The 11961-nt window shown below is 42.0% G+C and overlaps 1 protein-coding gene across 1 annotated transcript in view; it reads left to right on the top strand.

Annotated features, from left to right (window-relative positions):
- Nucleotides 1-395: 395 nt before the first annotated feature.
- bean1 (brain expressed, associated with NEDD4, 1) overlaps nt 396-11961 on the top strand; it is a gene marked incomplete at both ends in the record, with an annotated part of 32972 nt that continues 21406 nt past the window's right edge. Inside the window, one exon of the mRNA XM_079169150.1 lies at nt 396-420. Coding sequence (XP_079025276.1) covers nt 396-420 — 25 coding nt within the window. The remainder of the gene's footprint in view (nt 421-11961) is intronic.

The following is an 11961-nucleotide window of genomic DNA, read 5'->3' as shown; positions in this document are numbered from 1 at the left end:
CACAGGGTGGCGTGGGTGGCCATTTGACTGCCTCACACACACACACACACACACGCACACACACACAGAAATACACACCTACACACACACACTGCCTGGGGCTTTATAAACAGCCGGGCTTGGAGGTTGTGACTCGCACATCAGTCTCTCTCTCTCTCTCTCTCTCAGTAAAACATCACAGCCTCTCTCTTCATTTATTTCTCTCATTCTCCATCTACCTGCCTGCTGTTTGTTTTCTTTCACTCGTGTGCTGATCTCTCTCTCTCTCTCTCTCTCTCCTCTCTCTGTGTCTCTGTAGTTACGTACGTAGCAGCCCTGTGTGGTAGAGACCAGTTGAAGTTGGCTTCCTGCCTGTTGAGATGTGCCAATAGGAAACACTGTGAACAAGGGGGTTCATGCTGATGAAATTGATCTGCTCAGGTAAGGAACAAGTCTTCCCTCCTTCTTTCATGTTGTTTTTTTTATGCTTTAATTGGTCTCCTGACGTCGATTGTTATTTGTTCTGTGGATACCATGGCGGGAGGACATCTTTATTGAAAGACACAAAGCGTGGTTCTTTTATAGGTGATGAAACAAAAAAAAGCTGAATCTGGTAATCCTCTGGAAAACAAAGACGGCAAAACAGAAAGATGTTTATCTACGTGTACAGTTATTTAATATCAAAATATAAGCAATGTTGTCAGTGTAAATAAATGTACTTTTTGAACGGTTCTATATAAATACATTCAGACCAAATGTCCTGTCGTGATAAACCAACATCATTACTGAACTTCAGAACTTTGTCCTTTAAGATTAAAGGAGGGAAAGTCAATGTAAATGTATATTTCAGATGAATGCAGAAAACACAACGCTCGAAACACCAACGTATCCTCATAGAACGGTTCCTATGAAAAGTTATTGTTTGTTTTCCTATGAAAGCCTGCAACACGTGTACATTTCTGTCTTTTGAAAATAAACTTCCATCTTCACAGGACAGTTGGGTTTAAGCAACACAACTTCTTAGTTCTTAGTCATCGTTTAGGTTGAAACGACGACCTTTTTCTAAACCTATAAAGACTGCTGAAGCCCTGTGTGCGCTTCCTCGTTCATGATTATCTGGACAACATACAACATCGTTTTGTGGGATGTATTTAAATGACTTTTCGTAGGTATTGCTACGCATGCTGGAGGAGACCAGCCTGCCACGTAACGCACTCTAGCATGATGGATGCAGTTCATGTTTACTCTCTTAATTAACCCGTTTGGCTCATACTGGACCGTTTTTGAGTCTCTGACAGTTTGAACATTTGCAGGAAACATACATGTAATTAAAAATTGTTTAATTTAAGTTAAATGAATATCCGCCTGAATAATCATTGGCCTTTAAATATATCCTTTGATTTCAAATTATAAGTTGTGTTTAGCAGTCATTTGTCAGTATGAAAATACAAATAATAGTCAACAAAAACACGTTTCTGACCTAATTTAAGAACGTTGTGTGTAGCGTGCTTCTGCTGTGTGATTTTATTTGTTGTGGGTCTCCTTTGTTTATTTTTAGCCGGATTACAGGTCGAGCTTTTAAACTCAGGAGAACAAGGTAGACATTTTTATGGAAGCTTCCCATCTCAATAAAAGATGAATCGCCGTCTTATGCAACAACTCCTGGACCACACTGGAGGCAGGGAGGAGACGGAGAGGAGGGCGGAACAGATGGATGGATGAACAGATGAACGGATGGACAGATACAAGACTTTTATGGATGTGTGTTTACCCGTCACGGGTTGCCCTCCAAGATAATACTCAATCCTACTTCCTTCCTTTCTCTCGCTCCCATGCTTCTCCCAGACTGCGTCCCCTATGTGTGTCTCTCGGTTCTTTTTGACACCCTCCTTATATCTGTTTCTCTTTCTCTCCATGCACCTTTTATGACTCCCTCATTCTCTCTCCTCCCCTGTCTCGTTCCCACTTTCTCTTCCCCTCTCTGATCTATTATTCACATCCCTCCCTGACTCCCTCTCTCCCTCCCTTGACACCTGAAATCCCCTCCGTCGGCTCCGGGCGTTTAGACCTCCACCAAACAGTGCTTTCCACCGAGGAAAAAGAAATAGAGCGATGAATAAAAGAACAGAGCGAAGAGACAGATAAAAAAGCTTCGGGAAGGGCAGCGCTATAGACATGTCAAGGCTTTCCGTCATCTGGCTTATTGTGTAGGTTGACATTTTACACAGTCCCGCGTAATTCTTTAAAAAGGGCCGGTTCCCGAGTCCACCCATGTTGAGACCAGACGTTACACCATACTGGAACTATTTACGGGTCAAACAAAAACAGGAGACCGATGTTTGTGTCCCGTATCAAACCGAGCCAACGTTGATTTATTTTACTGTAGTTTTGTTTACATACGTTAGTATAATAATGAAGTTATCTAAAAAGCGTTCTTATTAAAGAGATAGTGAAGTGAGATTATCCTGTGGAGATAAAGCAAGTATGCATGTAATATGTCTGTCAGAGAAAGCTCCATTACACAATAATATAGATTACTATTTTTACCTCAACATAAACTGTTGATCTGCATCACTCAAACGCAAACTACTGTACTGATTGCATCCCCCACCTGATGCAAGTTTGTGTTAAAAAAACGAACAACTTTTCCCATTTAAACAAATTCTATGAATTAGTTTTGACCCACCTTTGGGTGCTTTTGCAGTGTGTGAAAGAGGCTCCACGTGGCAGCTGTTTGTGCCAGAGGGTGTGTTGCTCTGCCCCAGAGAAGGGCATGAAGTCCTCAACCGCCAGCATGAACATCCACATCTGTCCTCATGTTTGGAAGAGAGGAAAAGTCACAGGTAGCGTATTTACAGAGTAGATGTCCGACTTTGTTTGTTTTTTCTATATATTGCTTCTATATTTTGTTGTTCGTGTTCAAATCAAGAAGGCTGTTAAAACACTGGAGGTTCTTATACACCATTCGTAAATGAATGCGCTGTAATTTGCAGGTATTGCACAAAACCAATTCATATAAAATCCATGTGATCGTGAACCAGGAAGTATAAAGACTGCAAAAACACACACAGAGCCAGCTGCATAAAACCAAAAACGGTCTTATTTTCCGTAACCAAAACCACGATCTTTTCCAAATACTAAGTTGTTAAAAAGACGGTTAAAGTTAAAAAAAAGACTGTATGCATGTAACGAGTGGAAATTGACACGTGTCGCTGCACTTTCGTAGGAAAACACACAAAAAAATGTAGTCATTTTTTTTAAGATTCTGTATATGAAATGCTGCATGAGGATATGTTGAAAGATTAATTTCCCAAGCCAAACAAATTAAAAGGTCTAATACAATCTGAGTCATGACCTTGACCAATAAAGATGCGACAGCGTCATAAATATTACAGATTATTTTAACAAACATAAGTAGTTGCGTGCATGCCATGCACACACTAATTTAAAGGGTGTGCGAGTGTGTTTGTGTGTGTGTGTGTGTGTGTTATTGCCCCACCCTCTCACATCACTTCAAAAGATAAAGGCTAAACACAATCTACATATTAGAGCACTGGCATGCGCGTGCATCAGATGAGGGGCAGATCTGAAATGGAATCTCCTTCTGTTCCCCCTCGCTGCACACATCTTCCATCCATCTATCAGCGCTGCGCCGCGACGCCTCGCCGCCACCGAGCCATCAATCATCACGTTCCCCATGCTTTGTGGAAATGGGAGGGAAAAAACTCCATTTAACGGCGTTTTACCTTCTATCTCATCCAACCTCCCTCTCTCTTTGTCCGTCCTTCCATCCATCCGTCCGTGCTCCCGTCCAATCTCAGTCACAGTGTAAGGTCGTTTATTTGAATCTATTTAAATGGATATGAGGCGTGTGCATATGCGGGGAGATTTCACGGCCCAGCAGGTCAGCAAATACCAAGGCTGTTCCGCCTCACTAACCCCCCATCAGGGCCCATAGACAATTACTACACACCACAGGTGGTCAAGTCTGCATATGTGTGTGCGCGCGTCTGTGGAAGAAAGAGCGGCCAAAGTAGCATCCATCCATCCAGCCGTCTATAATAAAACCCCTAAAGAACCAGGGGTGAGGGGTGATGAGGCGTGAGTGGAAAAAAAAAAAGGAAAGGAAGGGTGAGATATAGATGAAACAAGGAGAGCAGTGGACAGGAGCCAGGTACAGTACAGGAAGTGAAATGGACATCGGGGGGAAACACAGCATGACTCTCTAGGGGGGAGTAGGGGAAAGGAGAGGAGGAAGAGAGAGAGAAATTGAGGGAGGTGGCTTGGAACGTTTGGGAGAATAAGGTAAGGGGGCGAGGGGGGAGGGAGAGAGGAAGGAGAAGTGAAGGGTAAATGTCTTTGCTAATGTCTTTAGTGCCCGTATTGACTAACGCTAGCTCCCTGTGACTTCACCACACTCGCTGCATCCTCTTCTTCAGTTCATTAACTCTGCCATTTGAAAACGGACGTCTTGGCTCAGCTGTTCGACGTCACCATGGATGGATGTGTAGCGTGTCAAACATTAAAGGGGACATATCATACTCGTTTTCAGGTTCCTACTTGTATTTTGGCTTTCGACTAGAACATGTTTTCATACTTTAATGTTAAAAAAAAGACATTATTTTTCTCCTCTCGTCTGTCTGAATATTCCTTTATTCTCTCTTCATCTAAAACGCTCAGTTCTATCGTCTGTATCTTTAAGTAAAGATCCCATTCTGCTCTGATGGCGTACCTTTTAGTACCTAGCCCACAAAAAAAAAAACGTACTGAGGTGTCTTATTTCACAGTTTGTGGGTTAGGCACTCCAGATTATGTGAGATGTACCTGAAAAACTGAGTTTTTCCAAAGTCCCCAACAGAAAGGGCAGACATGGGTGCTTCTTCTTCTTCTGTGAGGTGGACGTGCGAACAGATTCAACATTTATATCTTCCAGCTGTCATGGTTTTATTGCAGACAGGTGCAGTGAAACTGCTTATTGTCTCACAGTTTATGAACATTTAAAACAATTAAGTTAAATGATGAAAAGAGAAATATTCTCAATCTTCAGAGGTTGAAGAAGGAGAGGACTTGTACCCTCTATGAGCAGGTTTTAAAAAGCAAGAAAGTACGCAAAACAAAATTAGAGGAGGACGCCTTTCTGGGTTTTTTCTGTCACGTTCAACGTCATGAAACACCGCAAAATAAGACAGTAAACAGTGAAAATGTTATGCTGGTTTCTTCTCTTTTTAAACTCTGTGCATTTAATTAAATATATGTAATAGAGTATTACTCTGACGATATTCCAAAGCATACCATAGTTACTCTATTTGGAATGCTGAAGGTGTTTTCAGACGTTGTGTATTCAGCACGTTTGTAGCTTCTAACTGAATCTCTGTGGTTTGAAGTTTTGCATCCTGTTTGTTGGCTACTTTCCAATATTATTCTCATGTTCGCTTTCAAGTAACTGTTGATACCAGGAACCACATTTATAGGAAATACAATGAGTTTATTACTGAATTAGTTTTTATTCTTTAATCCTAACATTGTCTCCTCCATAACCCTGCAGTGTGCAGACATTTTCGAAAGCAAAAAATAAAAACGTTGGCATTGGTTGTAAAAAAAAAAAGATGTTGGCATTAAAACGTATATGCTAAACAGAGGGGTGTGTGTGCTGAAGCCGTTTTAACATGATTAAACATCGCTTCTTGCTTCCCTCTCCACCTCTTTCATCATCTCCTCCGCCTCTCCTCCACCTTTTATCCCCGACACAGCACTTCTGAGAGAGAGGGAGGCAGAAAGAAAGAAAGAAAGAGAGAAAGAGAGAAAGAGAGGGATGAGCAGAAGGGCGAGAGCCACACAGGGAATCACACATATAGACACAGAAAGAGAGACGCAGACAAGAGTGTGAGAGGAGGAAGGTCAGAGAAAGAAAGCGATCACAGTCTTATAATTCAGAAGGGAGAGCTCTGTCTGAAATGGGCTTCTGTGATATGATGTCAGGACTATTTTGACTTTTATTCGCCCGACTGTTGCCTCTGAGCCACCGGCCCTGACTGGATTTTGGGTGTAATCCTCCTTCAGCGGCCCGACAGACGAACAGATAGAAACAACCTCAGATTGTGTGACGGGGTTTTGGCAGAAACGAACAGACCTGCAGATTTCTTTTGTCACTGGACAGATTGACGGAGCACACTTCCCCTGATTTGAAAAAAGACACCGTAATATAAATCGTTCACGATGCCGTGAAAGAAAGAAAACACAGCAATATGTTTTGATATCTCTCCGAATGGTTTCTAAAGCTGCTCTGAGATGAATTCTTCGCCATGATGTGAAACTTTGGGCATGTGGCTGCCTGTCAAGACTCTCCGAGGACATCTGTGCGTCCACGTCTTTCTTTCTTTGAAATGTCAAAACAATTTCACAGCTTTTAACGGTCTAGCCGGGGCCAGAGAGGTGATGATGTCGTTAGAGAGATTACTGCGCGACAGGAGAGGCATCAGGCAACCGTCAAAAAGGTTGTTTGCTGCTCTGACTTCTTTCTTCTTTTTAAAGGCACGTCCAAAAGTGAAGATAAGTGACCGGATGAGTATGTTGGGAAGTAGACAACGTCTATATTGTGGGTCCATCCTCATGTTGTTGTTTTTCAGATCTTAAAACAACTAAATGTCCCCAAACAGTGTCGTAGTACTCGAGATCCGTCTTGGTCTCATACACCTTTTTGAAGGTCCTGTTCTGGCATTTTTACTGGTTCAGTCTCAGACAAAGAGGCGGTTGATCGTTGAATGTGCTGTTGATGCACACTATGTTCCTACAATGCAATGCCAAAAAGAAAAGGAGTAGAATAATAAATATATTGGGGGTAGGTGGTGAAACAGTTCTGAAAAATAAGTCTGTGATTTCTTTTTGAAGTTTAACTCAAGTCTGAGGTTCGGGTTTCGTCTTTTTGCCGTCTTGACAGTTGTTTTGGGGCGAACAAGGTGAGCCTCAAAGGAGACGAAGGGACAAGTGAGTCCGACCACTTCAACTGAATGTGACACCCGTCAGTCAGGAGAAAAATAGTCCCAGAAACAGAGAAGGCAGACATGGGTGCTTCTTCTTCTGTGAGGCGGACGTGTGAACAGATTCAACATTTACTCAAAGTTCATATTTTCCAGCTGTCTTGGTTTTATTGCACACAGGTGCAGTGAAACAGCTCACTGTCTCACAGCTTCCCAACATTTAAAACCATAAAAATAAATGACGAAAAGCGAAATATTCTAAACCATCAGAGGTGGGAAGGAAGAGAAGATTTATACCTTTTTTCCACCCAAATTAGTATATTCAGGGTTTTTAAAGGTGAGAAAACTTGCTAAAAAATAGGCGATGTACTCCTTTCCCATTGTCAGTAGAGGAGTAAGCTTTTCCATTTTTTTTCTGGTGTCTCACGTTCAACTTCACAAAAGCGGCAGAAAACAAGATTAGTTAGCAGTGAAAATGTTACGATACTTATTCAGTCTTTCTTCAAACTCAGTGCCTTACTAATGTAGAACAAAGTTTGAGCGCTACTTTGATGAAGACGGACGTAATTTGTGGCAGAGACGGCAAAGAAAAGCGCCGAAAACGGGCGAAAATTAGCACCTGGGTGTCATGTTTCCATCGCTGCCGATCAGAGTCGGAGCCGATAAAAACCTGTAACTACTGAAGAGTCATTTGTCCCGGGAATGAATGCCGAATGTAACCTTTCCCACTGACGACATAAGCCAGATGTTCGTGGGTTTTTTGGTCCAGGAGGAAAAAAGGGCTCAAGAGAGGACAGGTGTTGTGTTGTGACTCGCTGCGAGGTGAGATGGCAACAGGAAATCAGTCACATTGTTCCCAAAATACACCAGAGCCACACTCTCTAGTGAAATAAGTAATCACGGCTTATTTCCTCAATTTTAGCAGACGGCCTCAGTGGGAAAGTGAGTACATGTGTGGGTACACTGTGAGTGTGTGTGTGTGTGTGTGTGTGTGTGTGTGTGTGTGTGTGTGTGTGTGTGTGTGTGTGTGTGTGTGTGTGTGTGTGTGTGTGTATGTGTGTGTGTGTGTGTGTGTGTGTGTGAACACAGGTGTGGGTAGATGTATCAAACATTGTATTTTCCGTCTTGATTAACCAATCATAGCTGGATTTAAAGTGCTCCTCGACCGTTCGGGGGTTGAAACTATGAGGCTCACTCACCAATCAGCAATTGACGTTTCATGGGCATCGACCAATCATAACTTGATCTGCAGAGTTTATTGATCAATCAAAGCTGGATTTACAGAGATCACTGACCAATCACAGGAGGATACGCTGTAGTCTTTGCCGGGATTTATTTTCAGTTTGGTTTGCGTCACAGAGAGGCCAGAGTCACACTGAGTGTGTGTGATCTATATTTGCATTTGTTTAATAGAAATACATATTTTAGGCATAATTTATTCATACTGTTTTTTCTGCAACTCTGTGCAGTGATACAGTCAGACCACATAGAACGCCCAGGTAACCCTACAGGTGTTAAATGCACATTCTTGTATCGTAAACACTGGAAGCATCGTAGGAGGAACTGCTTTGTTAACTCCAGAGCTCTCCTTCACATATTGTAACCTGTGCTGAGCAAATTTACCTGATAACATGTGAATAATTATGTTCCCATAATTATTCACTAAAGCCACTCTAGTCTCAACACTGAATACAAAGAGATTTACATTGATTGATATTGATCCTCTCATGTAACATCTGCTAAAAGCAGCAGACGAGCGTATAAGGATCATTGGAAGGATTCGATCACTCGGGCCTGTGATGCAAACGTGTCCCGGCCCGGATTGACGGACTTTATAGTCGATTATGCAGGAAGCGTTTTGCAGAACAAACTAATAATGTTGAAAAACCAGGAAATGCTTTTGAAATCCGTACCCAAGGTACACCTTCTCCATCCTCTCATATTCACATTAAAGGGGTTTTTGGGGAGAAGTTTGAGGTAAATTTATGATTTGTGATAATAACGAAAAAACGGATTTGACTTTTCTAGTCGTCTAGTTTCACAGATAAAATCACAAATTCTCAAATTTGAGACTTCAACACCCAATTATTCCCTTAATTCACCAGCGGTGATGTCAAACAGAAATGTTTTATGGAGATATAAACAATCCAAATAACGGGAATGCCACAACAATGACAACAAGGGATGGTGGGAGCCCAACGAGTGAGGAACGGGGCGGATGATTTAAAGCAGAGGAAGGCAGGAATGTGGGCCAGCATAGTCTGTCTCTCTGCCATCTATCCCACATGGGAGAGAGAGAGGGAGGGAGAGGGAGAGATTAAGGGGATGTATGATGTATTCTGACCCATATTCACAACACAGTGATGTTTTGTGACCCACATACAACCTCATCTAAATACACATCCCAATTTTAATACCGATATGTGTGTGAGTGCGTTAGCGTGTTCAGATTGAACGCACTATTGTACTTAGACTATCTTAGAACCGGTTAACCTACATTGTAGATGGAGGCCATGTACACTTTGAGGTTTTTTCTGTCTGAGGATTCTGGCAGCTCACTGGATGACAGTGAATATCGTTTATTCTTTCACTGAATGTGAGAGCTGTTCACAGTCATTTACACTCAAGTGTGCAGTTAAAATCAGGGGTGGGTTCTAAAATAGTCTCTTTTTGATCACACGGCATCTCTTTGTGGCAATTCTGTCCGTCTTTGTCATCATTTTGTGGCATTTTGTAAACTTTGTCTTTCTTTGCGGTCATTTTGTGTCTCCTTGTTGTTCTTTTGTTCGTCCTTTATTGGTCACTTGGCATCTCTTAGTGGTCATTTTGTGTCTCTTGGTGGTCTTTTCTGTGTCTTTGTAGACATTTTATGGTTTTTTTGCAGTCGTTTTGACTATTTTTGTCGTCGTTTTACTTATCTTTGTGTTTCTCCTGCATCTCTTTGTGGTCATTTTACATTTCTTTATAGTCATTTTCCATGTCTTTGTGGTAGTTCTTTGCCTCTTTTAAACTTTTTTATCTTAACACAACAACAAAGACCTGTTCAGTAATCTATCTATGATACAGTCAGATTTCAGCTAATGCATATCTTCTGATTCCCCCCCTCCCCGGTAAAATAGAGCGGTCTCAAACAGCAGAATGTCTGATCATGTATGCAATCTTTAAGACGGAGAAAGAGAAAGGAAAACAGGAAGAGTGAGCTCTATTTGCAGGATTTCAGATGTCATCCTTTGCTCACATTTATCAACTCTGTATGTCATCGCTGTCTGTCAACATCAAATATCAGCTACGATTTAAATCTACTGTACGCAACTTTTTTTTGCCGGGAGTCAGCGAAGTGTGTGTCTCGCCCTCTCTCTATTGTCACTCGGTGCCACTGCACCTGCCACTCATATTGATGAGCTGTCAACCTTGAAACAGCATCAGGCCTGAGGTTGAGGGAACCGATGTGTGTAAAGCATCCACATGCCTCGCAGAAACAAACAGTGCAACACTTCTACATGGAAAGAATAAAAAAACGTCTTCTGAGTATCCCAGAGAACAGCAGTGATATTGGAAAGCTTAAAGAAACAACGGTGCATGCCTTTAGCAAGGTAAACCGGACTCCGCTGCGATGTTGCCGGGCCACATCTGGATACAAACGGCTCACTGCGGGCCAGCCCACAGCGAATGACGGGCTTCTATGTAACTTAATAGTCCATTCACTTTAACAGAGTGCCGTCTTCTTGCTCTGCTTTTCAATTATGCCTTCAAATCAATCATTCACTTAGATGTTAAAAGGCAGGAATAACAGAGCAGCATATGGAGCCCTTTTCATAAATGAAATACTGACGTAGCCGGCTTAATCGTTCTGTTAAAGTAATGTAAATGTTCCGAACTTCGTTCAGACATAACAGGACATCTATGAAGAGAGATACACTGCTTGCACAATATAAAGCACCAAGCTGTGAGATGAACGTTGGGGAATAAGTGTGTGTTCTGTGGGTTAATTTAATCAATGACCATCGTGACCACGAGGGACAGCGGCCGCAGCTGCTCACATGCGATGCCTCTCATACATTTTCTCATCAATGTTGACATTGACGAGAAAAGTTTGACAACGCTCAAGCACTCTCCTATATGCTCACATGCCACATGTAGAGTATTAGAGGTATTCAGTGCACGTATGACGTCTCTTTCAATTCATTTCAAGGTGAACCGACCTGCCACTGGTGACCGAGAGATCAATGTCATTTTAACCGTAATACAGAGTACATTACTTCCTCGTTTAAAGCATATTAAAAGACGGTGAAAGCCACAGAAACTTAATAGGAAAAGGTTGCTGAGCTATGAAACTTATGTGCAGTGCTTGCATGGGTCGAGTTCTGTACCGAGCTGGATGTGATAGCTTGGACTGACGCAGTGGATGTATTGTTGAACCTTGTTGGACGTGCTGGAGTTCCTTTGAATGGCGATGCGTTCACTAACTAACACACAAACTGAAGTGCATTTGAACGGTTGTGTTGCCGCTAAGCTTCGGGGAAGAGTTGAAAGATAAAGTCAGTGACTAAGAAATCTTTTGAACTGAACAAAAGGATTTGAATCAGCGAAATGATTTGTGATTTTCACCAGTTTACTGCTGGTTTAACGGACCAATTTGCTTTACAATGCTAAAATACAACAGTGTTATATAACGTGAAGCCTGCTATATTGTAGACTTCAGCTATGTCAAATACATTAAACTTAATATCGCTGTGACGCTGCATACGAGAGACTGACTTGTAGCCGAGGAGCTAAACCGTCGCGCTGTGTCAAACGGGGCTCTGGTGCGATCGTGTCTGCTGTGATCCAGCCTTGAACTGCAGCCGCTTTCTGGAGACGTTGTCAGTAAATCAATATTGATAAATCCAACAATCTGTGATTATTAACACATTTTTTTCTATCATGAAAATAGATTTTATTGTTTTTAGCCGTTAGCAATTGCATTTCCTGATGCCTTGGGTTGAGTCTGTCGACCAATCAGAGG

Source organism: Pholis gunnellus (assembly GCF_910591455.1).
Source record: "Pholis gunnellus genome assembly, chromosome: 11".
NCBI lineage: Eukaryota > Metazoa > Chordata > Actinopteri > Perciformes > Pholidae > Pholis > Pholis gunnellus.
Note: the sequence above shows the minus strand (reverse complement) of the source record. Positions and strands in the feature narration are given on the sequence as shown.